Source organism: Pungitius pungitius, chromosome 8 (genome assembly GCF_949316345.1).
Source record: "Pungitius pungitius chromosome 8, fPunPun2.1, whole genome shotgun sequence".
Taxonomy (NCBI): Eukaryota; Metazoa; Chordata; class Actinopteri; order Perciformes; family Gasterosteidae; genus Pungitius; species Pungitius pungitius.
The window spans coordinates 6,338,975-6,366,769 of record NC_084907.1 but is presented as its reverse complement, the minus strand read 5'-3'; the positions used below and the strand labels follow the sequence as shown (position 1 = coordinate 6,366,769).

Genomic DNA, 27,795 nt, shown 5'->3' with positions numbered 1-27,795 from the left:
GATTCACCGCTTGGTCACCTCATTCTCAGCTGTCATTTTGTCATCAGCAAAAGTCAGGTGTGAAAGCGGGCATTTTACTGAAACGGTTTTGTTTTATGATGAGTCGTCGGACCGGTCACAGTGCTGATCCGTAGTTCACACGGTTGTTGCACAGCCTTCTGTTGTTTGCTGTATCTGCACATGTGCATTTTTTACACTCATGCCTCAGTTACTGTCTCCATGCCTGCCGTGTTTTCCTTTGCATGTTTATAGTATGTATATGTGTGTGTGTGTGTGTTTGTATTTCCAGGTCAGAGGTCACAGTCTTGCTTGAGGGTAACAGGAGGCCTCCAGGGGCCCCATGCTGCTCGTGTAGAGCCACTGCCTATACAGCAAGGGCCTGCTATCCTATGGACAGATGTCACAAGTGTGTGGGCAGGCAGATTAGGAGAGATCAGATAAATTGGTCCGCAAAGAAAATATTATACATTTTTAGGGTTGGTTTATTGGTTTGCTAACTTACTTACTTGGAATCTTCCCTAGAATATTGCAGGGAAAAGTTGCATTTTAAAAAAGCTGTTTCTGTTGTGCTTCAAATGGTCGAATAAGCCTCTGGCCCCTCGAGCACATATTTGGGAGGATGTGCATTCACAATTAGGCCTTTCAGAAATTGAGCTTGCGTGGTCATCACATGTATGTCTGATCTGCTGCCCAGTCTTTAATCTCTCTCTCACATCTCTCCTTTTTCAGTAGAAGTGCAACAAACTCTCTGGATTACAAAATACCCATCTTGTGTCTTGTTTGTTGGTGTTTACATGATGCTTTTACTGATTGATTTTGGTAACAAACTAAAGTCAGCCTTATTTTCAACATAAAGTCAGAGGAAAGTGAGTCAAAGTGATTTAGTACGCAACCTGCGACAACACACATGCGCATTGACTACATGGGATTTTTTAGCGAATCGTTATATGGTGGTTTTTAAGATAAAATGGTTTGCCATTTTGTTGTTTCTCAGTTGATATTCAGAGAAAGGATGCTGGCTTGAACCTTGGTCACACGTGTGATGGATTGTTCCCCGTTCTGTCTATCACCCTCAATCTGCCTGAATGGGAAGCTGAATGCAGGGATGTGACTCCCGAGAGAGGGGGGAGGAGTGAAGGAGGATGGGATTGTGTGTATGGACGTGGTTTAGATGGGGGAGGGGTGGACAGGATCGTGGAGAGTGCTGGGGTCACTGCACATGCTCCCCTCAATGAACACATGGGTCCGAGTGTTGTGTATCTGGGATGCTGGCTGTGACTGTCTTGTATCTGTGATAATTAGCTTGAAAAATCTGTATAATTTCTTTGACCGTGGAGGATGGGGTAATGAATCACAATTTCAGGCTTTTTGGACGTTTTTATTGTTTTTTAATTGGGCCATGGCTCTGTACCGTCATCAGGCCCTGTGCCAATTAGCAAAGGATGGCATGGAAACACGAAGTGAAAAAAATGTTACGCCATAAACCCGCCCTTTCAATGTCGAGGAGGGATTATCATTGACCGTTAACTAAAGGTTATTCATTTTATACAATTCCTCTAATGACAAACTGCAGTATTAAATTGTAACAAAGGTTATCTGATCTGTGAATACAACCTGGAACACACACACACACACACACACAATGCTGTGAGGTCTGGATCCATGTGGGTATTTCACAGCCTGATACCTGCTCAGACTGCAGCGGCAAAACATACCTACAACCACTCATGTTACACACACACACACACACACACACACACACACACACACACACACACACACACACACACACACACACACACACACACACACACACACACACACACACACACTCACCGTGTCAAATATGGGTTTATATAAACATGAGCTCGGCATTGGGTAGGAAGATCGGATTCTCTGACTCAATCCTGAAAATGAGGTGAGTGAAGCAGCATTACTCATCCTGACATCTTATCCGCGTGTGTCTGCGTGCTGGGGATTATTCAGCTCTGACTGACTCAATTACTGAGCTTCTTGCAAGAAGATTCACACTTAAAAATGTTCAGGGCTGCTATTTCTTTTTAAAAAGACGCTTTTTATTACTAGTGTACGATGAAGGGAATGACTAATGAATAACCCAAAAGTTAAAAAGGGCGGTAACCAATGATTATTTTCTAAACTTTAATTGTTAATGTTGGAAAATATTCTTTTTTTTTGTCTTTGACCTTATAGAGGCGTTGTATTTGGCAAAAAATGATTAGACTTATGCCAGTAAGGTATGTGCCATCGGCATTGACCGAGGTCAGGTGAACACAAAAAGGTACAGATGTTTCTTATCTCACAGCCACATTTCAAAGTTGTCTCGGAGGACGATAGCAGGACGGTTTATGGAGAAATGTCTTGTGAGGGCTTCCCCTCCCCGGAGAGTCATGTAAATCAGTCTGTTGGCTCAATGCAATGTTAAGCCACATAGGGGCCGACTCTCTCTGGTAGTTCAACGGCTCCCCAGACCTCCCACCTTACACCCTGACACCTGCCAGTGTGTCTGTGCATGTAGGGGGGATGGGTAGAGGGGGGGGCGATGGGTATCACCTCAACTCCTCAACGTAAACCAGCGCTCCCTCGGAATGTTGAGCCTGTGAGAGGGATCAGATCTTATCCACCCAGCGAAGTGTTCTTCCTCTTGTTTAACATCCGTTTGCTCAATCTTTCTCATGTGGGCCTCCGTTGGTGTGTAGGCAGGTGTTGTTTCCCATCGCATGCGGGGGGGGGGGTTCACTCATTAAGGTATAGGGAAACATCCCGGAGGCATGCGACTGCGCCTCAACAGAAGCCCCTGTCAGGGGAGAGGTGAAAATAGGCAACGCAGCTGTCTGGCGGTCTGGGTGTTTTTTTGTAGTTGGTAGTTTTAGTGTCAGTGCGTCATTATGGCGAGGATAAAAGCCGAGGCCCGAGGTTCTTTTGTTTCACTGGAACGAGACAAGGGCGATTGTCAACACGTGAAATGAGTACGACGTTGGGATGAGACAAAACTAACTAAACTGTATCGAGCAACATTCTTAATTATTAGTAAAGTAATAAGTGTCTACTTCTCTTACTTCTCATGTGGCGCTATCAGCTTGCTCCACTATATTTTTTGTCTCAGAGATAACTCTAATAACAAGGTAGATATGTGGTGGGCTGGGGATGGGAACCTTTCACACAGACTGCTAATTTTTTTCCTCAGTCAGTGTTAAAATTTGAGTTTACCGTTGATCCCCCCCCCCCGTCCTCTACAATGCCCTCTTTATTCCCTGGTCTCTGCCTGTGTTTCCCCACGTCTCGCCTCCATGCCTATGCCATGGCTGACAGTGTTGGGCGGAATGTGGCTCAACGTTCAGGTTTTTAAATAGCATCCCGGCCCGAATCAGCCGCTCCTAATAAGGCAGAGGTCAGTGACACTGGCCCCCGAAATATCATCGCCCACCGCATGCGGAATAAAACTTTTTCCCTCGCTCTGATAGCGAAAAGATGGCCTGTGATAAGCCGTTTGCGCAAACAGGATGCGGTAAATGTAGATGCCACAGAGCTGCTTTGAATCAACGTAAAGTGTCGAGTTTAACATGTTTTACTGTAGCCGGTCCCAGCAGGATTTAGAGAACCTGAAGTGCAGTTGTTTGTACTTTACGTTAATGGTGGCTGAGGTTAGCTGAGGCTGGAATGTGTGGTTACAGTGTTGACGATAGTGTTCAATCACATAAACCTAGCTTTTATATGGAGGTACCAGGGGTGCTTTCACACCTTTGGCTCTTATCAGGCGAAGAAAATTACCCATTTTCCATGTCAGGCAGATGTTTTTACAAAAAAGTCTGCTTGGAAGTGGACCGAGAGCTTGATTCAGAGCTTTCACTCGGAGACTCGATGAGATGTTTAGTTTCTTTCATGAACCTATGACACGCTGCTGTAACATTCACTCTCCTATACTGTAATAAGTGTCACGATTAAATTCATTGTAATGTGGTCTCAGGATCCTGGTGGGGGCGCCGCAGGCAGCGGGGCAGGGACTGTTGAAGGGAAGCCGGCCCGGAGCCTTGTTCAGGTGTCCAATCACACCGGAGGAGTACGACTGTGAGAGGGTGGACATTGATGGAGATGGTGAGTGAAGTCCAGCCGAAATACCAATCAAGCAATTCCCAAGCTTGAATATTTGCTTATATTCTTGTTTCTCACAGGTTTTTTTTATAGCGAACTTAATACTTTGGGGGTTTCAACTATTTGTCAGATGAAACAACCATTTTATACAAGTTAAATTATAAGCTATGAATAACGTATTATTTATCGCCCAAATGATTTCCTGATTCATTCAGTAATATTCGGCAGATCAATTGGTCATAACAAAAGTTGCCAATAAGACTACCATAACTTTATTATGGAGTTCATCCTTGACTTTATTTGACTGTTTTGTCACATAAGCTTTGTTTCCACCCCCCTCCTCAGTGGATCTGGAAAGAGAGAGCAAAGACAACCAGTGGCTGGGAGTCACCGTCAAGAGTCAGGGGATCGGAGGGAAAGTGGTGGTAAGTGGGGGCCGGGAAATGTCTGGCCACAGGAAGGGAGATGTGGTTCTAACTCATGTGCTCGCGGAATATGAAATAATCCCAAGTAAACCCGAATCCTGTCCCTCACCAGACCTGCGCTCACCTGTACGAGCTCAGGCAGCGCGTGGGCAGACCGTCAGAGACTCGCGACCCCATCGGCCGCTGCTACGTTCTGAGTGAGGATCTGACCGAGCGGGACGACCTGGACGGGGGGGAGTGGAAGTTCTGCGAGGGTCGGCCGCAGGGACACGAGCAGTTCGGCTTCTGTCAGCAGGGGTTCTCCGCCAGCTTCAGCCCAGACAACAACTTCATACTGTTTGGGGCTCCGGGGACTTACAACTGGAAAGGTACGGCACATGGTTGGATGACGCAAGCGAGCCCACGAAAAGGCCAACATGTTACTTCCTATTTATTTTTGGGGCACTGGGTGACAGCCGAAAGAAGTAGAGTTTTACTTTTTTTCATCTGGTAAGATGATGTGGTCTTTTTTTAATGTTTAGATCTTTTTAGAAAATGCTAAATGTAGTCAGCTACACAAATGCATAGGGTTCACATCCTGCAGGCTTTATGATATGAATTCAATTAAATTCCCCATTTTGTATTCACTACCCCCCCCCCCTGAAACCTCCCTTTGCAATCATTAGTGCGTCACCGTTAAAATGTATTTTTTCTTTGATTGCTTATTATTGAGCACTTCTACGTATTTTACTGGACATAAATAAATATTGTTGCAGTGAATGTAACCTATTGAAGAACTAACTCATGTAAGCTGAATCGATACAATTAACACTGCAATTCAGTTTTGGATTTTAAAAAATCAAAGTGATTTATAAACCAATCTCGTGATTGGGCACAGACATTATACAGAGCCGTGACATGCACTTAATCAAAGAAATTGCTAAGATGTATCAGGTTATAAGACCTATTGGATTGATTCATTTTTTCAGCCTCATGGGATTAACACTTATATTTAATGTATACAATTTGCATTCTGAATTAAATGTTAACCAATATATAAGTATGTATATATATATATATATATATTCTTTTAATTTGTAGTTCCAGTCGAGGTATTTTGAGTGTGCTGTCAATAAACCCTTCTCACTTGTAATGCAAAGCCTCAAAAATGAAATGCATTGTGAAAGTGGTAGTGAAATATCTCTGTAACAACCTGAAAGATAAGTCATTTTGAGAAAAAGCACGCTGTCCATTTTTCAAGGTGTATCTTTGAGTTTTCCGGCAAAGTCTTTGTTTGATGACGTCCAATGTTGCAGGTGCGTTATATAATTTCCTGCTATTATAAAATGTTGACGTGCCACTCTAAAAGTATGGTACACTGCGAAGATTGTACACAGAGTACTTAGAAGAAGTACAGTAAGTAGTAGCGCATGCATGCAGCAGGTAATGCAAGTGTTTGTGCCCCGATGACAGCCGTGTGTGCTTTGTCGCTTTGCTGTGCCTTCACCGTTTTCCCTTCCAGGTGAGATGCGCGTCCAGCTCCTTAACCAGACTCTGCTGGACCTCGGTTTCTATGACGACGGGCCCTACGAGGTGGCAGATCAGAAACAGCTCAATGCCCAGCTCATCCCTGTGCCCTACCACAGTTACCTGGGTAGGATTCGCCCTCCCTGCTCACTGCTGCCTGCGCACAGGAGAGAAAGAGAGGGCCGGACAGCGGAGGGGGGACATCGCCGGCTCAGGCTGCTCGCCAACATGGCTGCCAACACCACAGCAGCTAGCAACAGTAGCAGCTGCCAAAATGCCTCCAACGGCTCATTCCCTGTGGAATATCTCCGGATGAGCCTGTCTGTGTCGGACTCACAGCGCCTTGAATCTGGATCTTACTCCGCCTCCAACAAATTGAACGTGTTCCCATGTGAATCTCAAGAGATTTCTGTAGCCTGCCGTGAACTCCTATGGTGCCGGCGTTTGCTTAAAGTTTGGCTAGGAAATATTCTCCAAAAATAAATGACCAATTAAAGAGGTCATCTTCATTCCATGTACCGCCCTCGTCCTAAAACAAGGTACATGACAACAAGACTTAAAAGAGGGTGACCAGTCGAAGGGCAGTCTGAGCCGGGAACGCCGTCCCTCCACCAGGTTTTACAGGACCGCTGTGGCACCACGAAGACAAAACCCCAATCAATCACAGCCTGTCTCACCTGCACCTCCCTTTCTTTTCCCTTCTATTTTCACTCCCACCCTTCCCTCACCATTTCACCACCCCATCACCTCCCTCCTACACTCGTACCCCTGTCTTTGTCTCTCTCCTCTCCTCCTGGTCCTGGGCCATAGGGCTCTTGTTCATGGCTAGCCCCGTTGAAGATGCACTGCTGTACAAAACTCTGGAGCCATCCAGCCGGCCCACAGCGTTTGAGGATGTAGCTCATAATAGCTACTTAGGTTTGTTGGCGTGAGGGGTTTTTGTTTGGATCGGACTGGGCTTGTAGTGGAAGTAGACCCGTCTTTCTCCTGTGTCTTCGTCTTAATCCTCTCTGCTAATTCCAGATAGATTTGTTGAGTGTAATCTATGTACTAAATGGGACTGTATCACCTGCACTGTTTAAAAGAGACAGCCATCCCAAACTTTTGATTTTAATTTAATTATATTTAATTTAATTTAAATTTATTTTTTTTATTTGTCGGTTTCAGCTTCTAGCTCAAAAGTAGCAAGGAGATGGTTGCCTCTTTGAATAGCAGCGGCGTGTTTGTCTGTTCTGTCCAGATTTGTCTGTAGACTTCTGTCGTCTGTAGTCTATTGAGTCAGTCTGCATGTGTGTGTGTGTGTGTTGGTACAAAACTTTGCAGGTGGTGGTGGTCTTCTGGTCGGTTGACATAGTTTTACAAAATCGATTTACTGATAAAAAAGGTTCAATTAACTTGTTGACAATGGTAACGTTGCTGATGTGTAGCTGGTATAACATTTACCTTGTTAACCATTTTAATACTGTATAATAAATGTTAACCTATGCTAGCTCTAAGAAAGGTCGTACTCCAAAGTAATGGACAGCTGAATATTTCTAACTCATGTTGGTATCAACAATCCTAAGGATTACCAAAGTACAATTCATCATGAATGTGCTTAACCAATTTCCTTGTGATAGTTGTTCACACATTAATGTTTCATATCTATGCAGAATTTTATTGCAATCAGTCAATAGATGTAGAGATATTTAATGGAAAACGTTGACTTGCTGGTGGCAGTAGAGAGAAAGTTAGGAGAATACCAAAGTCCCTCTGGGGTTCATCAATTTCTGCTCAAAAGTCCATAGCAATCTACAGTATGAGGTAGTTTTTGAGATTATTAGCTGGACCAAAGTGGTGTTCCTAGGTCTGTTTTTGTTATGAATCTCTTGGCATGTAGGGTCCATGTGTAACGGCGCCTCGCTCTCCTAACACAAGCTGTTTTAGTGATTTGTTCCAGTTATTGCTTTAGTGTGTGGATCTGCCATAAATCTCTTCATTCACATACCTCCGAGTCTGCTTACCCTCCCGCTCTCCACATTGAGCCGTCTCCTTGACAACACTAATTCCCACATGACCTTTTTGGCCTTCATTTATAACTCACATGCTTCCATTGATCCTACCCAGATGATATGCCCCACCTGCATGCTTACTTAAAATGACAGGAACAGTCTTGTAGTTCATCATCAAATCCAGATTTGTTGCAGGATTGTAGTTGTTCTATTAGGTTCTTACATACATGACAAACACAGAGAGCGGCGCTGAATGAACGCATGCGTCCTTTTTACCTCTATCAAGGCCAGATAAAAATCCTGCAGAGAATAGAAGGAATGTCTTTATTATTCGGCAAAATGGAGCATTAAGTCAAAGCTGGGTGGAACAACATTTTAATTTAAAATGTATTTGGTTTTCATGTTCATACCATCTTGCAGTTTTTATTTGACAAAACTACCCGATAAAGGGGTTAAAACAGAATAAAAAGAAAAAACAATTAGATTGAAAAAATATAAATAAATTGTTGCAATAGACACTAAGAAAGCACATTGTATTAAGCTGTTGCCACTAAATATGATGCAAGAGATTATACATGAGACGAACCTTACAATTTCAAAATGACCGGCATTCTGAGAATGTACAGAGAATAAGATAATAAAATAATAAAATGTATTGTTAGGGTGATATCCTCACTTATGTGAATAGAAACGCAGAGTAATTTATAACTGCACACTGGGCACTTTGCATAGGAAACTAGACAGACCGTTTAATGTACATTATTTGCAATTCAATCCTGCACAATGCATTTTGTTAAAACATATAGATCCCACCTATTTCAAACAGAGCAAATAAGTCAAACTAAACCGTGAGGTTTGATGTTGAGCTTGAAATGCAGTTCTAGCTGCACACAGAAAATGTACAAGCAAGTGCAGTCATTTTAATTCAAACAGGATCAAACAGTAATAAGCATAAATATATCAGAAAAAATATAAAACATAGCCTGGAAGGCAGATATACCACACAAAACCATTAACAATGAAAAACATGTATATATATATATATATAAATTACAGGGCAAATACTGTAAAGGTGGTCCAGAAACAGGGTGCAGAGCCCCTTTAACAACCCTTTTGCCAGCTAAAGCTTTCATTCCCCATTTAGCTTTATAGAGACGGCCTTGCAGCGAGCCTGTGTGTTAAAAGCCAGCCTGTGTGCGAAAAGCAGCACCTTTTGTCTCCCTGCCTTGGTTTTTACAGGACTGTTGCATTCCTCACCTGCCACCATGGAGCTGCTCTCAGTTTGTCTCTGTTGTGTCTCCCCCCTGCATGTTTACTCATGTCCTGATTGATTAATTCACACCATCTGCACGCTCTGAAACCAGGGAAGCAAATGCATGCGGTTGCTTGTGTTCAGGTGAAATGTTTGATATGACCATGTGCCATTTTCACATCTTGATGAGAATATTTAAACACAGGGCTTGTTATGAAGCAAGCACACACACACACACACACACACACACACACACACACACACACACTCACACGATCCCTCCCCCTTCCCCTTGTTACAACCCTTGCTCTGCCTGATTTACATGCAAGCACACATTCCTCTACACACAACACACAAACATAAACTTCCACACAAAACAGAACAACGGCTTTGCCATGAATCTGATTAACGTCCACCCGTCCTGCCTACTGATGCAGAGCAGCAGCATCATGAATCTCAGGGGTCATTAGGCGAAGCCCCATACGTCTTCTGCAAAACGTCACGACTCCCAACTGGCCCTTGCTGCTCTCTCAGTAGACGCGGATCCATTCGCCCGGCCTCCAGAAAGGCTTGAAACACACGCACACATGCCATTTACACCCATCAGGAGTTTGACACTAAATCAATAGTCACTCAAGGCACACATTTCATTAGTAAGAAGATGAGCTTCTGAGCCCCCCCCGCGATCAATACTAACCCCCGACCGTTTTTTCCTCAATCCTGTTCCACGTCTTCCCCTCCGTCCCGGCTCGCGGCTCCCAGGGTTTTCCGTGGACTCGGCCATGGGGCTCATGAGCCTCGGGGAACTGACCTTTGTGGCGGGGGCACCCAGGGCCAATCACACGGGGGCAGTCGTGCTGCTGAAGAAGGACAACGTGTACCGACTGGTGCCGCAGCACATCTTCTGGGGGAAGGAACTGGCGTCTTCGTTTGGGTACTCGGTAGCTACGGCGGATCTAAACCGGGACGGGTGAGGAAATGCTGGATGGGGTCAGTCCGGATGATGTAAATAAATACCACTGACCAGCAGGAGTTTTCAGCATTTATTCATTTAATTTATTCATTTATTTTGCAGGGACAATGCACACTAATCAACAGTTGTACTGTAAGTGAGCCAGAGGTAGCTAATAAGAGGCTAATTTTCATCTGCTGTGTCCGGGCCAGATGCTTTTATTCCATATTTTGTATGTTCAGAAAAAGTGTCGAAACTAAAATTTCTTGTTATGCATAATGGGCCCTGCTTTATTTCAGAGTTCTACTGTATGACACAAACTAATATGACGGTAATTGTACTTAGCTGCACTGTTTGTGTGGTTTCGAAGTGGTATCCTTAGAAAAACAACAACTCAATAATACATGAAAAACAACCTTTTTATTTCTTATTATCTTATATTATGTGGTCATTTTCTGTTTCTGCCCCCAGTTGGACAGATCTGATTGTCGGAGCTCCTAATTTCTTTGACCGTAAGGCAGAGATTGGCGGAGCTGTGTACGTGTACCTGAACCCCTTCGGTCACTGGGACGATCAGGCTCGGCCCATCCGCCTCAACGGCACCTACGACTCCATGTTTGGAATCACCGTCAGCAACATAGGAGATCTGGATCAGGACGGATACGGAGGTCAGATCACCGATTTCTTTTGCGAAAATTCAATAATGTAAAGGGACTGATTTTGTTAAACCTCTAATGCTGCTTTTTGAAACATATGCGGATTCAAAAGGTTTAACTTAAGTTAAGTGGTTAAGTGGTTAACTAAAGTGGTTGAGGAGAACCATGTTTCCCATCTGTCTTTTCTTTCTTTTAAACTGTTTAAATATGAATTAGAAAATGATTAAATGTTATTGTTTTACACTATGCGTTCAGATATTGCTGTGGGAGCCCCCTTCGATGGAGATGGCAAAGTTTTTATCTACAGAGGCTCAGATTCGGGAATCGAAACCAAACCGGCTCAGGTAAGTTCCATTACAGCAAGATGAAAATAAATAAACCATAAGGAGAAAAGGAGGGGGAGTGAATGATGACTGATCGGTGTTTCTAATCAGGTGCTGGACGGTCGTGACTTTGATGTGAGACGTTTTGGATATTCCATCTCAGGTGGTTTGGATATTGACCACAACCACTACCCTGATGTTGCGGTGGGCTCTCTTAATGACTCAGTGGTTCTCTTCAGGTGAAAAAAATGCAATGTTTATTTGTCCCATTTTCTTTTAACCCTAATGAAGTCCTAACCGATGCTACTTTGACTTTCTGTGTTGTTGTGTTTCCCCCAGGTCTTGCCCCGTCATTCATGTGATCAGAGATGTGTCAATTGACCCTCAGTTCATTGATCTGGAACAGCACAACTGCAGAGGCAGAGAAGGAGTCTGGTAAAAACTGAGCATTTGACTGAAACATACATTTTTTCCTTTCATTTCAATCTAGCTGATGTATTAACAGGTGTTTATTTTTTTTACACTCCACCGTCTTCCCTTTTTAGCATCGAGGTCAAGGCCTGCTTCACCTTCACAGCCCACCCAGAACAGTACTCGCCACACATTAGTAAGTCACGCCTTGCTTTCCAAGACCATTTTGGTTCCTCTCTCATGTGGGACAAGAGTCATTTCTATTTACAGTGGAGGGTAACCTTATCTAAGGGGTCACATCGCACTGAATTTTAATTGTGTCAAAGCGGTGTGATACTCAGATGGGGGTTTCTTATATGTTTAATCCCCAGTGGGCTCTTAAAGTCCCCCCCCCCCTACCCCGTCTCTCTTCATTGCATTGCCCCTGGTTTTACTCCCTTCCAGCACTCCTGGTGCACTTTGAAGCCGACACGGAGCGCAGGAAGTTGGGCCTCCCGCACCGCGTCAGCTTCCTGGGCCGCAGTTCCCTGGAGCCGGAGAATACGCAGAAAGAGGAAGTGGAGCTGCATCGGCAGCGCCACCCCGTGTGCACCACTGCTACGTTCCAGCTGCACGTCAGTAACTCAGCTCATAGACAATTACTGGTGCCTATTGCACTAGTCTTTTTCTATTTTATCTTACTTTTGTAGCAAACATGTGAATAATGCAATAGTTGTAGTATACATACATTTATGTAAACATTGATATTTACTACTGTGTGTACAGAATATATATGTAAGTGTTAACTGCTGAGCCAGGGCGTACTACAGCATTACCCTGTAAAAGATAAATCCGGTACCTTCTTTAAAATGAATAAATTCTATATCCACAATAGAGTGGCATCCATCACAGCGCCTCACTATTTTAAGAGACTTCTACTTCTCTATTGTGAATTGAATCTGGAAACAGCTGACAATCATAAAGAGACTAAAAATACAAACAACAAACTCTTTATGCCAATCTGTTGTTGTCCATTTATCTTTTTTTCTCATTCCCCGTAGGAGAACATCCGTGACAAACTGCGTCCAATCTCTTTGGCGATAACCCACACTATCAAGCCTGTGCCGCCCCGCAGACACTCGAGTGCCAAGAGGCTGGAGAAGCTGCCTCCTGTTCTGAGTGTTTCCCCCTCAAACACGCTGCACTCAGAGGTCTGGAACCAGAAGAAAGCTCAAATATTTTATGACTCTGATTTATTTTAATGGGCCACACAATTGCTGTATAAAGAAGTGGACATTAACAGTCCAATAGTTAGAAATTTGGTTGTATAAACAACATAAAAATGCAGAATCATACATTTTGTAAAAAAAAGACCCTCAATGATTGTAGTGTTAAAATATTTCCTTACATGATCCTTTGAACGTGTTGAATGGCTCTTTGTAATTTAATAAACATCAGCACGTTTGTCTTGTTGACCCTGTGAAGGTGAACTTCCGTCGAGAAGGTTGCGGCATGGACAAAATCTGCCAGAGCAACCTACAGCTGAGATACCAGTTTGGAACGCGACCCCTGACCTCCGACCTCTTCACCCCGCTGCCAAAGTTAGTGTCTGAATGAGCCCAATTTTTATCGTAGTGTTTCTCAAGTTCATCTTTTGGCGCCAGCTGAGATAAAAGTACACATTCTGAAGGGGGTTATGAATTGAATTTGATGGATTCATGAGGGGTTGGTGCATTGTTAAGCCGCTAAGGGGTCTCCCTTAGATGACAAAACTCTCACGTCTTTCAGAGCAAACGTGTGAGAATACTTGCAATGATTTGTCATTCGTGTATTTTTTATTGGACAGCAACAGTAAATGTAAAAGTCTTTCCCCTCTCTCTTCACGCAGAGATGAGGATGATGTGCAGGTGTTCTCCCTGTCAGACCAGCGCTTGGTGGTGCTGGAGATCACCGTCACCAACTCGCCCTCTGACCCGCTCCACCCGGGGGAGGACGGGGATGACGCTCACGCCGCTCAGCTGTTTATCTACCTTCCAAAAACTCTTTCGTACGCCGGCTCCAGGATCCCACCACAGGTACAGGTTTTTTGTTATCGCATCGAGGGAGGAGGACGTTTATGTTTGGATCCCTGTTTTTTGCTGAGAGAATTTGTTTGATTTCCTGATGTTAGATGAGATGCCAAGCGAACCAGAACGGCTCGTACGTCGAATGCGACTTGGGGAACCCTGTGAAACGAGACACTAAGGTACAGAAGCAACACCGTGTGAATTCAGATAAAGCTTGGAAGAATGTGAGGATAAAAAGAGGCAACGTGTGGTTGCAGGTTCAAAATCTGAATGCTTTGAGATATATTGCTTGTTTCTTTTTCAGCTGAAATTCTCCATCAACTTGAGCACATCTAACATCACAATTGAGACCACTGAGCTGACAGCAGCTCTCAATTTGACAACGTAAGCCAACTACGTATCTTAGTTAAGATATTTGACTTGTTCATCCCAAATAAATATTGACCACAGTGTTTGTTTGTGGTTTTGTCCTCAGCATCAGCGAGCAGCCTAAACTCACAAATGTCACAGCTTTTGCTAAAGTTGTGATAGAGCTCCCTCTGTCTGTCAGCGGGTGAGTTAAGTCTTTTGTGTTGAAACAGTGCTGCTGCTTTATCTCATTTACACTCTTAGCACACACATTTCCCATTTCTTTCCCTTCACTTTAAACTTGTTGTGTCTTTTGGTGTTCAAATCTCTCCATTGATGCTACACAAAGGTATTCATGATAAACTGAGCATCACGTTCTGCACATTTCCAGAAAAGCTATCGTTGGAACATTGTAAATACTATTTTATACAATATACACATTCGTATCTTTTCCATTTGATAGGAGAGACTTGATATAATCCCAGGCTTGCGTGTGGACTTTAACCGCACAGCGACTGTGGCAATGCTTTGTGAGTGTGAATGCAGCTGCCGACTTATCGATGTGATCCGGTTTTACTGCAGGCTCGCTCGTCCTCACCAGTTGTTCTTCAGTGGGAAGGTGAAGGGAGAGAGTGCCATGACCAGTCTGGAAGACATCGGCAGCCCTGTGGACTTTGAGTTTGTGGTGAGGAACTGTGTGTGTGTGAAGGGTCTGTTTGTGTGTGTTTAGATTGCTACAGAAAGACACACATAATCGTATCTAATACGTTTGATAATTTTTTTGTCAGGTTGCGAACCCCGGACAAGCTCTGCAGACGCTGGGCTCGGCCTTCCTCAACATCATGTGGCCTTACGGGCTGGCCAACGAGAAATGGCTTCTGTATCCCGCCAGCTTGAAGTTTGAGGGTCACCCGGACACACAGTGCATCACAGCGGGGGCCTTAAATCCTCTGGATCTACACAGCTCCTCGCTGGCAGAATCTCCACAGCCTGACAAGGTGATTTCTGCACCATGCAAGGATTATTGTACACGGTGTGGTTGATCAATGTCTGGCTTCAAACGATTCAACCGAAATGTGTCTCAGTTGCAGCCACTTTTAAAGCTGCTGGAATTCTATGAATGCCAATGAAACAAAGCATTTGTTTCACAATTCAAAATATGGGTATTCTGGCATTTCAATTTTTATATTTACAATTTAAGGTGATGTGTAGAAAACCTCTTCATTAGATCAACACTCTCTTATTTATTTTCAGAATTCCAGAAATTTGTACACAAAATTTGTTAAATGATAAAAACTCTCAGTTTTCCTTCCTGGATATATTTTTCCATGGATTCAGAAAAGGAGCCAATTTGTTGGATGCAGTTTGATGTCAAATCAAACATTTCTGAATGATCAGTCTCATCCTGTATGACCACCACCACCAGGCCGGGCGAAGGCGTCGTTCCCACCCGGAGGACGAGGGCCGAGTGACAAACAATGGCGCCGTGCGTCGATCCACTCCAGCCGTGGCAGCTTCGGAGAGACGCAGGTCGCTCAAACTGGTGAGAGGGGAGGGGGGAAGTACAGACGGCCCCTCCGCTTAGCACTCGCTGCCGTTTGTAGCCGCTTCCTGCGGAAATAACCCCTCAGCTGCCATTTCTTTTTTTTTCAAGGATTGCCTCCTGGGGTCGGCACGCTGTTTCCTGTTTCAGTGTCCCCTCCACAGCTTCTCCGGTCAGGCTGTCCTCAAGATCCACGCCAGGCTGTGGAACAGCAGCTTCATGGAGGTAGAACAACAACAACAACAACCTGTCATCATTACGTCAGCACCTCACAGCACATTACCTCCCAACCCAGCTTCAGGGCAGCTCACATTGAGTGGAAGTGAAGAAATGATAACCGCAGCATGAGAGCTTTGATGTTGAGGCACTCAGAAAACTGTAATCGCAGCTGTCAGCTTTGACCACTGAGTCACCTGCTGCGGCTGCTCAACATCCAAGAGTGACAGGGAATATACAGCCAATTCAATGTTGACCTTGACCCTCCCAAAAATGGACTTTTTACTTTATTAATTGTGACTATGTTTTTTTACATGTTCATCATTTTAGCAATTTCTGTTTTTATATGTCAGGATATGGATGGAAAACAAATAATTTATCAAAGAAAGTAATTTAAGCCACACTTGCAGGTGTTGTTATATGTGATGGGATCACCAGAAGTTGTGATCACATGTTATTATAACAGGGGAGTGTGCATCAGCTAAAATAAAATAAAAAACAAAAACTTAACTTTTATTTGAATCAAACAATTGATTTGAGCTGCATCAGAATGAACATTTTATGTACAGTATATATGTTTAATTTCCCCTTTTTTCTGTTTGTCAGGAGTTCCCAGCAGTCAGTGCTCTGGAGCTGCTGGTCAGAGCCAATGTCACCGTGAAGTCCACCATCAAACACCTGCTCCTCAAGGATGCTGCTGCTCAGGTACTCTGCAGCTTTCACATATATGGAGTATTTCATTTTGTTGTTTGCATGTTTGTTGGTGTCACAGATTACCCCATGACACAGAATCTAAAATATAATTAGCAAACTGCAAATGTATAATTTTCTAACCCTCATTAAAAGACAGATATTTTCAGAACTGGCTCAATGGACTGAGTCACCGGTGCTTCAGTATAAGGTGTAGTGATGTACTGTAACATCTCCTACTTTTCCCTGCCCAGGTGCCAGTGATGATCTATCCCGAGCCCGGTCTCGTTGACCAGTACTGGATCCCCTGGTGGATCATCCTCATAGCCGTGCTGGCGGGCATCTTGCTGCTGACGCTGTTGGTCTGCATTCTGTGGAAGGTACACGCAAAGGGCTCAACACAGGCCTTCTTCTTCTTCTTCTTCTTCTTCTTCTTCTTCTATGTTTCACGGCCCCAGTCCGTTAAACACATTAAAAAAAAAACTTCATTAGATTTAGATTTAGCCTAAACATAGGAGGTTCTTTTAGTCTCTGTCATTATTTCACTTCTTTCCAAGGTAGTCCAAGGATTTCTATCCACTTTGTTCTGTCGTGAAATCATTTAATTCCTTCCAGCTCACTGTCATCTGCCCCTTTCCTCTTTTGTTTGTCCTCTGTGTGTCATCCCTCTCGTTTCGTCTCCTCTCACTTCCACTGGGGGGACTCTTTATCCTCTAAATCCCCTTTCCTTTTCCATTTCCCCCACTGTATTTCTCTTCCCCTGTGGTGATCGGTTACCCAGTGCGGGTTCTTCAAACGCAGTGAGCGGCGCCGCCACTATGAGACGGAGTACTACAGCGCACATTTGGGGGTTCAACCCTCGGAGGCGGAGAAGCAGGCGACAGAACTATAATATAGACGATATTTTACTCTGGCCTGCTCTCCCCTCCTCCTCTCCGTCCAAGCGGTAAAAATACTCGCCCACAACTGCTTTGTTCCTGGATGTACTCTGGCCTGGCTGGTGGTGTTCATTGTATATTGTAAAATATTACCGCGTTTACAGCAGAAATAATAGGAACAAAAGGTGTGATGTTGTAGCTGCCGGAGGGGTTTAGTGATTACTATCAATGAAGAAAACTGACGTGTGGGTATCATTACACTAGTTACAAATCAACGCATGGCAAACATGTGCTTTTTTCTACAAACAAGCAGAGTTGTAATGTATTCCCTTGAACACCATCCAGCCATCTGTCAGGGCTCTTCAGCGACTCGCTGTGCTGTGTGTTGTGCCTCTGCTGTTTGTTTCATTACACCTGGTTCATTCTGGCACCAGTTTCCTTTCATGACAAGCTTGTCTTCCATCAGCTCTCCTATTTGACTTCCATCCAACAACTGATGTATTGAGGTGCCAGAATTAACTTTTTATTAATATCAGCAGAGGGGTTTGTTCGCATTAACGTGTGCTTTTCTTTCTTAATTCCAATTTTGCACCGTTTGTTTAACGAAGGACATTTGAAACTGATAAAATGTGCAGCATGTGAATGTGCTTTCATGTTTATTTACCTTTTTTATTAAATTGTCACTTTGACTGCATCGGGTCACCTTTGTCAGTGGAGGGACTCTAAGATACGTATTATTCTATTAAAATGCATAACATGGAAAAGCAGACATATCTGCTGAAATAAGGGCAAACCTTTGCAGGTGATTTACTATCACTTTATTATATATGACATCACTTAATTACATGTTTTTTTTTCTGCTTCCATCCTGCCTCTCCATCCCTCTCACTGCCACTAATTCCTCCCACCTGCTTTGCTCCTTCCTGTGCCGACAGTGTGGCTTCTTCCAACGGGCCCACTACAAAGACAAGTTGCCTCAGTACCACGCGGTGAAGATCCCTCGCGAGGACCGGCCCCAGTTCCACCCTGGGAAGTCAGGAGCCCCCCACAAAAAGGAATGGGCCACTCACTGGAGCGACGGGACCTCGTAACTCGCTTTGAAGCACTGAGCGACTGAATTCATTCAAATCACCGTGTGTGGCACTCGTTTCTGTCTTTGCATCGGGACTAACTGACGAAAGAAAGTGCACATGGACTGAGATCACGACCTCGTTGTGCACCCTGTACTGTGTCAGTACTTGCATCTTTGGTGGCCTGTTACACTGTGACTGGATCTCTCTCACGCTGCCCCACGTAGTCTATTTATACTGTCCATCGTTATCAGCGGGTTAAAGTTAATACCCCAAGGCCAGCAATAATTTGAAATTCAGTTTAGCTGCTCAATAGTCTTTACAGCCTGCATCAAGAGCGCCGATTCTCACACTGATTCTCACACTGATTCTCAAACATACAGTATAATCTTATAATCTGCATACAGAGACACTGGAGATTTTTAACAAAGAAGCCTTTGCCCGTGACAAAAAAAAATAAAAATACTTTTTGCCTTAACTACTGTAAGAATGACGACAAACAATTTTTTCATGCAAATGATTTGTTGGAATTTTTGTTTAGTCAGCACTTGTAAACTTAGGAATACGTCTAAGTTGTCTGTTTAATAATGTGTTGCTTCACACTGTTGTCTGGGCTCACTGTTTGCTCTGGAAATAAGTTTTTAAATCCTTATTCAAGGGGAAAAAAATGCCTTTTTACTGTCAATATCTTTTTCACTTTTTGTTAATATGTCAGCTGTACTGTACATCAATATTTTACCACCTGAGTTAACTTGAATAAGAAGAAAAAAAGAACTCAATCCAATATATGACGTGGCCACAGCAATGCAGATGCATGAAAACCAAATATCTAAGAAAAGCAAAGCGATGTTCATAATGAGGTCCTCACAACCCTAACCCATCAAATTCAAACCTATAATAGGATGTATGACAAAATAAGATCATAGTTATGAGGTTTTCAATTACATCTTTATTTTTTATCCGTGTTACTGTGATGTCCGCTACTTTTTTATTTTCATTCTATTAACCTGCTTGTGGTGCTGTTCATGGTACTGTACTCTAGTCACACCAGCCAGTAGTGTAGTAAATTCATTTTTTAGCACTGTCATTTCTAACTGCACACAAAGTGCCTTATGGTAAAAGGTGCAGATCTACGTCAGGCTGCTGCCCTGCAGCTCCAGTTGGACACGTGTGGACAAATACACATAATGAGGACAGGAGAGAAGGTATCGAGAAGAGCAGAACGTCGTCGTCGAGGAACCACGCGTTCTTTCTTTGGATTAATTTGGAGTCGATGAAGTTGCTGTAAAGCATGAAGAGTCAGCTTGTTTTTTAGGTATTGCTGGACAATCTTGTGTTCGCTGCATGAAGCTCTTGTTGCTGTTCTGACCTTCCCTTCTGATTTTCGTTTTGATGTTGGCATAACTCAGTGTTTTATTTATTATATGTTTGGCTGCACCATTTTAACGTTGTAAATAAAATTAAAGGAAACAAAGTAAACCTTCAGATAACTTGAATAACTAGAATTTGGGTTGTTCTCCGTAGAATTCTCCAGGTATCAAGTTACTGATTAACCTGCCGTTCGTTCTGAAAACACCAGATGGAGGCAAAATTCAGTTTTTCCAAAACACAACTTTATGTGGTATTCTAAATACATTAATAATTATTAAATGCCAGTTTACAGGATAATAACATGACCACATTTGCATGGTTTTCTTCCATGTTTTCATGATAAATGATTATGTTGAATATGACCTTGCAGTGTGACTTGAATGCGTCATCAGATATCAGCCGCACTTAAATGAAAGACTTTAACAACCCTTTTTGATATTTGGAGGTATATTAAAAAAGAATGAATGGGTGAATATGCTGTTAATAGTCATGGTCAGTATGTCACAGACCAGGCCTCGAGCCTGTGCTCTGGATCCGAGAACAGCGTGCAGGTTACATTGATTTTAGCTTTAAATCCTCAGCTTCTTTTCTTCTCTAACTCGCAACCAACCACAAGATGGAATGGAACTTTTTAAACACGGTCTTTTCCTTTTCGTTGCAGTTAAAACCCTTGCAGCTACAATCAGCCTGGATGTGTCAGAGAGAGATGGAGGTTGTATGTAAGCGTAGCTGACCTAAAGATTTTTTGGAGGACGCAATGAACGATATTTCCTCTCTGGACAATGGAAGTACAAACTCTAACATCCAGCTTGATGTTTGCAGACATGTTTCCTTTGTTTAGTTTGGTGGATGATTCTGTTTTAATTGAACATGAGCCAAATCAATATATACCTTCAATGTCATCCCAGTTATCACGTAAAAACTGAAGGACTAGCAGTACGTGTGTGGCCCATAATAGCATGTTCCGTACTCTCCGTTATCTCTACAATCGATTTCAATCCAATACAATCGATCCTTTGCGAAATGTTTGTTTTGTTTGTTTGTCATTGTTGGAAATGTGTACATTCAATCAGGTGTTAATCATTGAGGTCATATTTAAATGTGTTCTATACTGACAGTTTTTTTTTTTAATCAGATCTAACTCTGCGCCTCATTGCTAGATTATATCATATAGTTAACTATAACAACCAAGGCGCCATAAGAGTACAGGATTGTTGTGTTTTGATTGTAAAGTGTCCAGGTGTTCACAGCACAACAAAAAACATACACGCACCTTTTTAATATCTCGTCAGAGTCAGCAAATTAGATTTTCCTCTTTTCATATGATCTTATAATCGAAATGAAAACTAATTCCCCCTTGAGACCTTCAGATGTCACCCTGGCTGCCATGGCAGTTAAACAGGGGCAGTTAAACCGTGTGTGCGTTACAGTCTAAGTCCCCCATTATGCACTTTGATGAGCTTATTCTGTTGATGCCTCATCCAGTATTGGGGAAGTGACTAATTATCACACAAACACACGCAAACTGTCCATGAACACACCCACACACGCAGAACAAAAGACAGTGACAAATTGAACGCACACTGCAACAATAAAGCCGCTGTCACTCTCGCAAATCAAGCAGTCTTTGCATGAAAATAAACAAAACAAAGGAGGCTATTTAGCAAACGAAGGGCTCCTTTGGGAGAAGCATTGTTCTAAAAATCCCTTCGCGTGCAAGCTTAAAGAAAACAAAACCATGAAACTGTCGCTTTGACCGATTTAAGCTGGTTTAAGGTTTTGATATCCGAAGTTATTCGAAATCTATTAGAAGAGATCATTTATTAAGTATCTTTGGTAAAAATCCTTCCCTGCTCCCAATAATAAACTTAAAAAAAACTAACTATTGCCTCTAACTCTTAGGTTTGCATGAGTTGACTTGAAAAATGATCTTGGACAATTTATCCTATGCTTCATTATCCCTAGAATGATTTTATATGGCCGATTATTGTAAACTGCGATGGGAGATGATATTGTTGGATATATTCTTTATACATAAGCTCAACAATAAAATATTAAAGAAACCATAACAACAGAAAATATGTAGATCTCACATTTGTTTTTACTTTGTCCTATTGTTGTTCTGCTGTTTTAGAATCCTCATTTTGTCACCTAAGATCAATTAAAATGTTTTAATAATGGCGCGTTATTAAGTGGGCGATGATGAGTGCTCTCCCACATTATTTGTCCACACATGCATTGAGGACAACTGGGCAACAGGGACTGGGATTTATCTGTTTAATAACTATGAGAGTTGTGTTTAACTACCCTAAGGGCGACATAATAACGCACTCTGGTTCTTATGCGTCACTAATGCTCTGATCCTGTTAAAAGGACCTAGTTAAGTCTCATATTAGGGGGCTGGTTCATCCTCCTTCCTGTCCCCAGTTCCCCTATGTACATCTTTCTCCAGCTCCCCCCCTAGGGGGGATGGGGGGGTTCAGCCAGTGACCATGAGGTGTATAAAAGGCCACACTGGGAGGCTACCACAGAAGAAGTTAGCCAGGTTCCTGCACAAAGAGGAGACCTTTGCCCAGCACCTCAGCACCTTCCTTGGGAGTCAACAGGTGCAACTGGACGATCCAAATCCTTCATCTGCCTCGGACACCGGGACCCGTCTGACCGCCCCATTCCGTTTTTTCGAGACCATGGACACAGCTGCGATGGTGACTCTTCTGGCTCTGGTGTTGGCGACGGCTGGCGTCGGCCGGGCGCTTCACATCCAAGGCAGCCTGGACAAAAACGATGTGCTGCCAGACTCGGAGGAGAATATGGCCGACCACCTGCTGGGGCTGGTGAGACAACCAACCGCTCACGCTGCATTTTGAAGTCTTCCGATTAACCTGCTGTGGCAAGCAAATATACCATCACAATGTGTGGTATCTAATTTATATTAAATCCGATTAACTGATATAAATATGCTATCTGAATATGAAAATCAAATCACTCACATGTGCCAATTTGTACTTTGTGCCTCTACATTTTTACATTTTGGAATGGAAAAAAAAGGAACACATGCCAACATGTTCAGAGAGGTCTGTCACTCAGGATTTCAGTCTTTCTATTAAGCTAAATCACATGACTCGTTTAGATTTCGGACACAGTTCCTCGTCATTGCAACAGTGGCAAACAAACCGATCAGGATTCAGATCACAAGGATGATGACGCTAATTTCCTTGTGTGCAGAGACAGATACTTTGCATAAAAATGAGGGTGGGTGGAGATTTGAGTGGGCTTGAGGTGCATGTATTTGCATTTGTACACTGATATCTACATCTCAAGGTCCCTTTTTAGCGGGACTGAGAGGAACAAGCCCTCGGGGCTCCTGTTGCAACCCCAAATTGAATGCCGGTCTTAATATTGTCCCGACATATTCTCGTGTGTTTAAAAAAAACAAACAGAATACAGTATTTTTGATGCACAGGCTTGCATGTGTGTCTGTGTACGCTGCTGTGCTGCAGGAGAGTGAAAACACAGGTGACAGCATCGATGACCGTCTACTGACTGCAGTGCTGAGAGCTCTGCTGCTGGGATCTCAGAGAGAAACCAGGAACTCTGTCCTCCATCAGCCACAGAGGTCAGTGCACACACACACACACAAAGATAACCACAGTGCAAATAAGTCATCCATATTACAATGGTATTTCAACCTTCTGTATCCTATCAACACTGAAATAATAATAATAATTTCTACAGTGGAGAAATGTGACCTTAAATTTACAGACTATTTCCTTAGCACATAATCTGCAAATGATTATCTTCATAATTGTTTGTCTTGTGAAACACTGTGTGCCATGCCGATCACAATTAACAAAGAATTATCAAATGTCTTGTTGTAAGCAGTTAAGACTTAAAGCTTCACCTACTTAACCTTCAACCCCCCCCCCTTTGCATCAGGCATCCCGCTGTGGTTGGTTAAATACAGTTTGACAAACAGACCGACAGACCAACACATCTTGTCTTGGCAGCTTGTGAAGTGGTCATTTGAACCCGGTGCTGCTTTGGATCACATCAGCTCTGTTTCTGCTGCCTGGCAGGTTTGGCCGCGGCTCCAGAAGGGAGGCGGCGTCGGAGGATCAGTTACACTCTGCCCCGGGTCAGATCTGGAGTATGGCGGTGCCCCAGAGATTCGGCAAGAAATAATCCATGCGTCGATGTTCCCGGCATCAGGCCAAGCAGCGGCCAGCTGTGGAGGAGACACAATTTGAATGAATAAATATGAGTTGTATTGAACCTTTTTTTCTCAGAACAGTCCCACCCCGTTTGGCCCCGTTTGACACGCTTGGTAAAAAATTACTTGAGCTTAATTTGACTGTTTTCTGTTTTTAAAGCATGTTGATGGGCGAGGTTTTCTGTGCAGACCTCACTTTTCCTGACTATTGTTTTTACTGTTATTTAGGACCAAACGTGTTTGCTGTTAGTTGATGGGTAAACCTTCTGGTGTTGTTCTGTTATCTGGTCAAATAAAAAAGCTTTTAAATTGGAAACCGAATATTTTTGGATTACTGAAATGTTTTTTTTAATCAAATCTTTGCGAGCATTTAACAAAAATGATTTAATTGAATTACTTAAAACAATATAATAATATTTTAAAATACAAACTGAGGTTGCCACTTAGGATCCTTTTCATTGTCAGTTCATCTGTAGGTTTTTATAATCAACTTATTAACCTAGAATATAAACACTAACACACTAACATCTGCTGGACTATATATACGTTCATCATCATTTCTTTACTTAAATTTGCCTTAATTGGAGATACACCAGAGGAATGTAAGTTTAGTGAAAGACATTGGATGCACTGCAAATGCAGGACAAAATATATCAATGGACATTTACTCATTTTACTTATATCTCTGCAATCAGCGGGCGGCTGTGTTTATAATTAGGTTTAATGGACTTAGACGGGGAATGTAAAGGGTGTTCATTTGTATATTAATGCATTGCTCTCCTCTACAGACTAGAGGTGGTTGTTGTGGTGAATTTACAGGGCACCTGGGGAAGCAGCATGTAATAAAGCCCCAGCACTAATTAAAACACAGTAACCTGCAATTACTCTACGCTTTCACAGTACGGCAGCCAATTACTGCAAAGGAAAGCACAATTCCTCCCAGGAAGTCTTTTATTAGCCTCACCACCCATTCCTCTGTAAGAAGAAGACAGACTGAAGAACTACTAGCGCTGATTGGAGACCTTTGGTGGACAAGACCTCCATTAGTTTTTCGGAGCATAGCTTAATCCATTCCATTTTTCATTGTTGTTTCTACTGTTTTTCAGTGTAGTTTTCAACTATTAATTAGAGAGAAACACAAATTCCAGAAATATTACTATGCAGTTGTATATATTGTATATCACTAGGAGGTCTGAGTGTGAAAAGTGTACATTATTGTGCAGCAACAAGAGCAGCGAAGAGGAAATAAGAGTCAGAGAAATATTCCATTCATCTGAATGGCTATGTATATATATATATATATAAAAAAACTATTGCCACCATATGTACTATATATATATATATATATATATATATATATATATATATATATATATATATATATATATATATATATATAGTAGAAGTTGTATTATTGCCAACAACTTTATAGTAGCTAAAAAATATGACTTGCTGTTCTTTCACCCCCGGCTCTTACCATAGCATCTTACCTTATGGTCATCATCTTGGAAGGCAGCCATCTTGAACAAACAGTGGAGCGGGAGATCTTAGCCATCATCCGCCGATACCACGACGCAGCACAATTTACAACGCACAAAAGGCTTTAATGGCTGCAGGATTAATGATTTTAAAAGCTTGCAGTCGTCAGATGCAGTTATTTCACCCCGGTCGATGATCAAAAATAAATCTCGGCCGACTTTGATTTTCTGTGGTTTGTTTGGACTTTAAAAGAATATATTATTGAAGCCTCCCTCCCAATCACCTTAAGTTATTTTTTGTCTCTATGCACCTTTTAACATTTCTCTGAGATTAAACCAGTTTATATACTGTATTCCCTTGTTTTGAAAGACATTAACAGCATGTAAAAAGCTGCTAAATGAATCTATAATGGCACTTTATTTCAACAAGATAATGGCCAAAGTCTTAAACTGCACACTACTTTACATCGTAAGAGATAATTGGCTAGAGACTTTTTATTGTTTACTATCCGTATAATGGCTTGGGTTCTAAAAAATTAAAACGCACAGCTTCTCCTACTATTTGCAGGGACTGTAAAAACATAAAATGAGTAAACAACGTTCAATATTTTAATTGTAAACAGGAGGGTTCTTCTACCAATGTGTAGTATGTGTGTGGCTCTGGGCAGTTTTCTTTGAAGTTTGCTCAAAGTTTGCTAACTGTACAATTTTACTGGTGTTTCTGCTTCAGGTAAAAGATAATGGCTGAGAAAGGATACGCAGCCAGCTGTTATAAGCTCTCTCTCTCTCTCTCTCTCTCTCTCTCTCTCTCACAAACACACACTCACACACACACACGCACACGCACACGCACACACACACACACACACACACACACACACACACACACACACACACACACACACACACACACACAGAGAGAGCATTGCGGTGTTCTAATAACACAATTGTTGGCGCACATTTAAGTTGTTTTGTACTCGTGGTTTCCGGCGTGCTGTTTGTGTCTTAAACTAAAAATAATTTACTTTCAAACTTCTTAACTTAACGTTGGATATGTCAATCCATTTATTTATATAACGAAAAGAAAAACAAACAATTCGGTTCACAATCCGCCGTGCCTCACGGTCAAAAGTTATCTGCCTCGCTGTGCGCCACACCTGCACTAATTAGCCCTGGTGTTAAATAGGCTGGTGGCAAAAACAGCGCCATCCCATTGCAGTATTCAGAATGGCTCCAACAACAATTCTCTACTTTGATGATGGATACATAATTCAGGAAAAGCTCTTACTAAAGTGGAAACTTTCTTTTATCACTCACCCCTTTCTCGGTCAGCTACAAGAAATAATGGCCAACTAAAAAGAGAATAGAAAAAAGGTATAAATAAAAAAAAGTTTGTATTTATTTATAGATGAATTTAGAGGATTCTTTTCATATTTCAGGTAATGAAAATGTTCTGTATAGCTTATGGGTCTTTCCTCTCCCATACAGTTACTGCTGTGCAAACGATGAGTTATAGACAAAGAGAGCTCAAAGTGAAAAGGCCCCGTTTTAAAGGCACGCCTGTGGCTTAGTGATGTAGGACTTGTGCCATGTGGCCACTGTCTCAAAGCTTGATTCCAGCTGGGGACCTTTTGTTGTTAGGAACCACCCACTTCCTCTCTTGCCTTCGCTCCTATTTGCTGTCCATCGTATACAGTCTTACTTCCTACTCAATGTACTGTTTGTACCACTATAATATAAAAGGCTCTTTCCGTGTCTGTCATCCTCTCTAAATCACCTCTTTAGAATCAAGTTAGCGTCTGGAAAAAATCTTCTAGATGAAAATTATATTTATCTGAAATTTTTCTTTTACTTTGAAATTCAAGTTAGTCAGATATTTATTCTGTTAATACAATTTTTTTTAATTAGCTCCCCAGACTGAGAAGCTGCAAATCTGGATGAACAAGTCCCCATCATAGGGCCGGTGTCAGGTATCAGGGCCCAGTAGACGTGGTGTGATGTCGACACTCTCAGAGGGGATCAATAAAGATTTTGCTGGCCATGCGGCAGCGAGGACGGACTGTCAGACACGAACAAAGCTCAGAAGATCCTTTTAAGAAGCTCAATTTTACGTCAAAGTTGCATTTATACAATATACTGCAGTGATCTGGGTGTTGTTTGTGACACACAGAAATTGTTATGAAATACTGCTAGGGATGTGAATGTTTATACAACTGAGATAGATGATTCACTCCAATTCATCCTTTTTGTGGTTTTAAGCATGTGTAGGAAGGGGACATCAAAAATACTTTATCTAAAAGCAAAGATCATGCATCTTCTA

At 42.4% G+C, this 27,795-nt stretch overlaps 2 protein-coding genes across 4 annotated transcripts in view; both read left to right on the top strand.

The window, feature by feature from the left end:
- The window catches only part of itga7 (integrin, alpha 7), a 28,127-nt gene extending 6,271 nt beyond the window's left edge, over positions 1-21,856 (top strand). Inside the window, exons 2-26 of one of the 3 annotated variants that reach the window (XR_005121665.2) lie at positions 3,986-4,113; positions 4,456-4,535; positions 4,648-4,903; positions 6,037-6,168; positions 10,047-10,254; positions 10,708-10,904; positions 11,148-11,236; positions 11,327-11,454; positions 11,555-11,650; positions 11,761-11,822; positions 12,071-12,240; positions 12,667-12,816; positions 13,091-13,206; positions 13,494-13,680; positions 13,776-13,850; positions 13,976-14,055; positions 14,147-14,224; positions 14,602-14,704; positions 14,808-15,017; positions 15,446-15,562; positions 15,674-15,787; positions 16,385-16,483; positions 16,723-16,848; positions 17,250-17,414; positions 18,282-18,423. Coding sequence is in view for 2 of the 3 variants with exons in the window: in XM_037490913.2 (XP_037346810.2) it covers positions 3,986-4,113; positions 4,456-4,535; positions 4,648-4,903; positions 6,037-6,168; positions 10,047-10,254; positions 10,708-10,904; positions 11,148-11,236; positions 11,327-11,454; positions 11,555-11,650; positions 11,761-11,822; positions 12,071-12,240; positions 12,667-12,816; positions 13,091-13,206; positions 13,494-13,680; positions 13,776-13,850; positions 13,976-14,055; positions 14,147-14,224; positions 14,602-14,704; positions 14,808-15,017; positions 15,446-15,562; positions 15,674-15,787; positions 16,385-16,483; positions 16,723-16,848; positions 18,282-18,437 (3,157 nt within the window). In the remaining variant the exon portion in view is untranslated. Of the gene's footprint in view, positions 1-3,985; positions 4,114-4,455; positions 4,536-4,647; positions 4,904-6,036; positions 6,169-6,851; positions 6,960-10,046; positions 10,255-10,707; positions 10,905-11,147; positions 11,237-11,326; positions 11,455-11,554; positions 11,651-11,760; positions 11,823-12,070; positions 12,241-12,666; positions 12,817-13,090; positions 13,207-13,493; positions 13,681-13,775; positions 13,851-13,975; positions 14,056-14,146; positions 14,225-14,601; positions 14,705-14,807; positions 15,018-15,445; positions 15,563-15,673; positions 15,788-16,384; positions 16,484-16,722; positions 16,849-17,249; positions 17,415-18,281 lie in introns of all 3 variants that reach the window. The other 2 variants (XM_037490914.2, XM_037490913.2) reach the window with 2 other exon arrangements.
- A 475-nt stretch (positions 21,857-22,331) lies between these two features.
- Positions 22,332-24,311, top strand: npffl (neuropeptide FF-amide peptide precursor like). The gene is made up of 3 exons (XM_037490907.2): positions 22,332-22,621; positions 23,288-23,403; positions 23,864-24,311. The coding sequence occupies exons 1-3, from the start codon at positions 22,475-22,477 to the stop codon at positions 23,967-23,969; spliced, it is 369 nt and encodes a 122-aa protein (XP_037346804.1). The 5' UTR covers positions 22,332-22,474; the 3' UTR covers positions 23,970-24,311.
- The last annotated feature ends 3,484 nt before the right edge of the window (positions 24,312-27,795 follow it).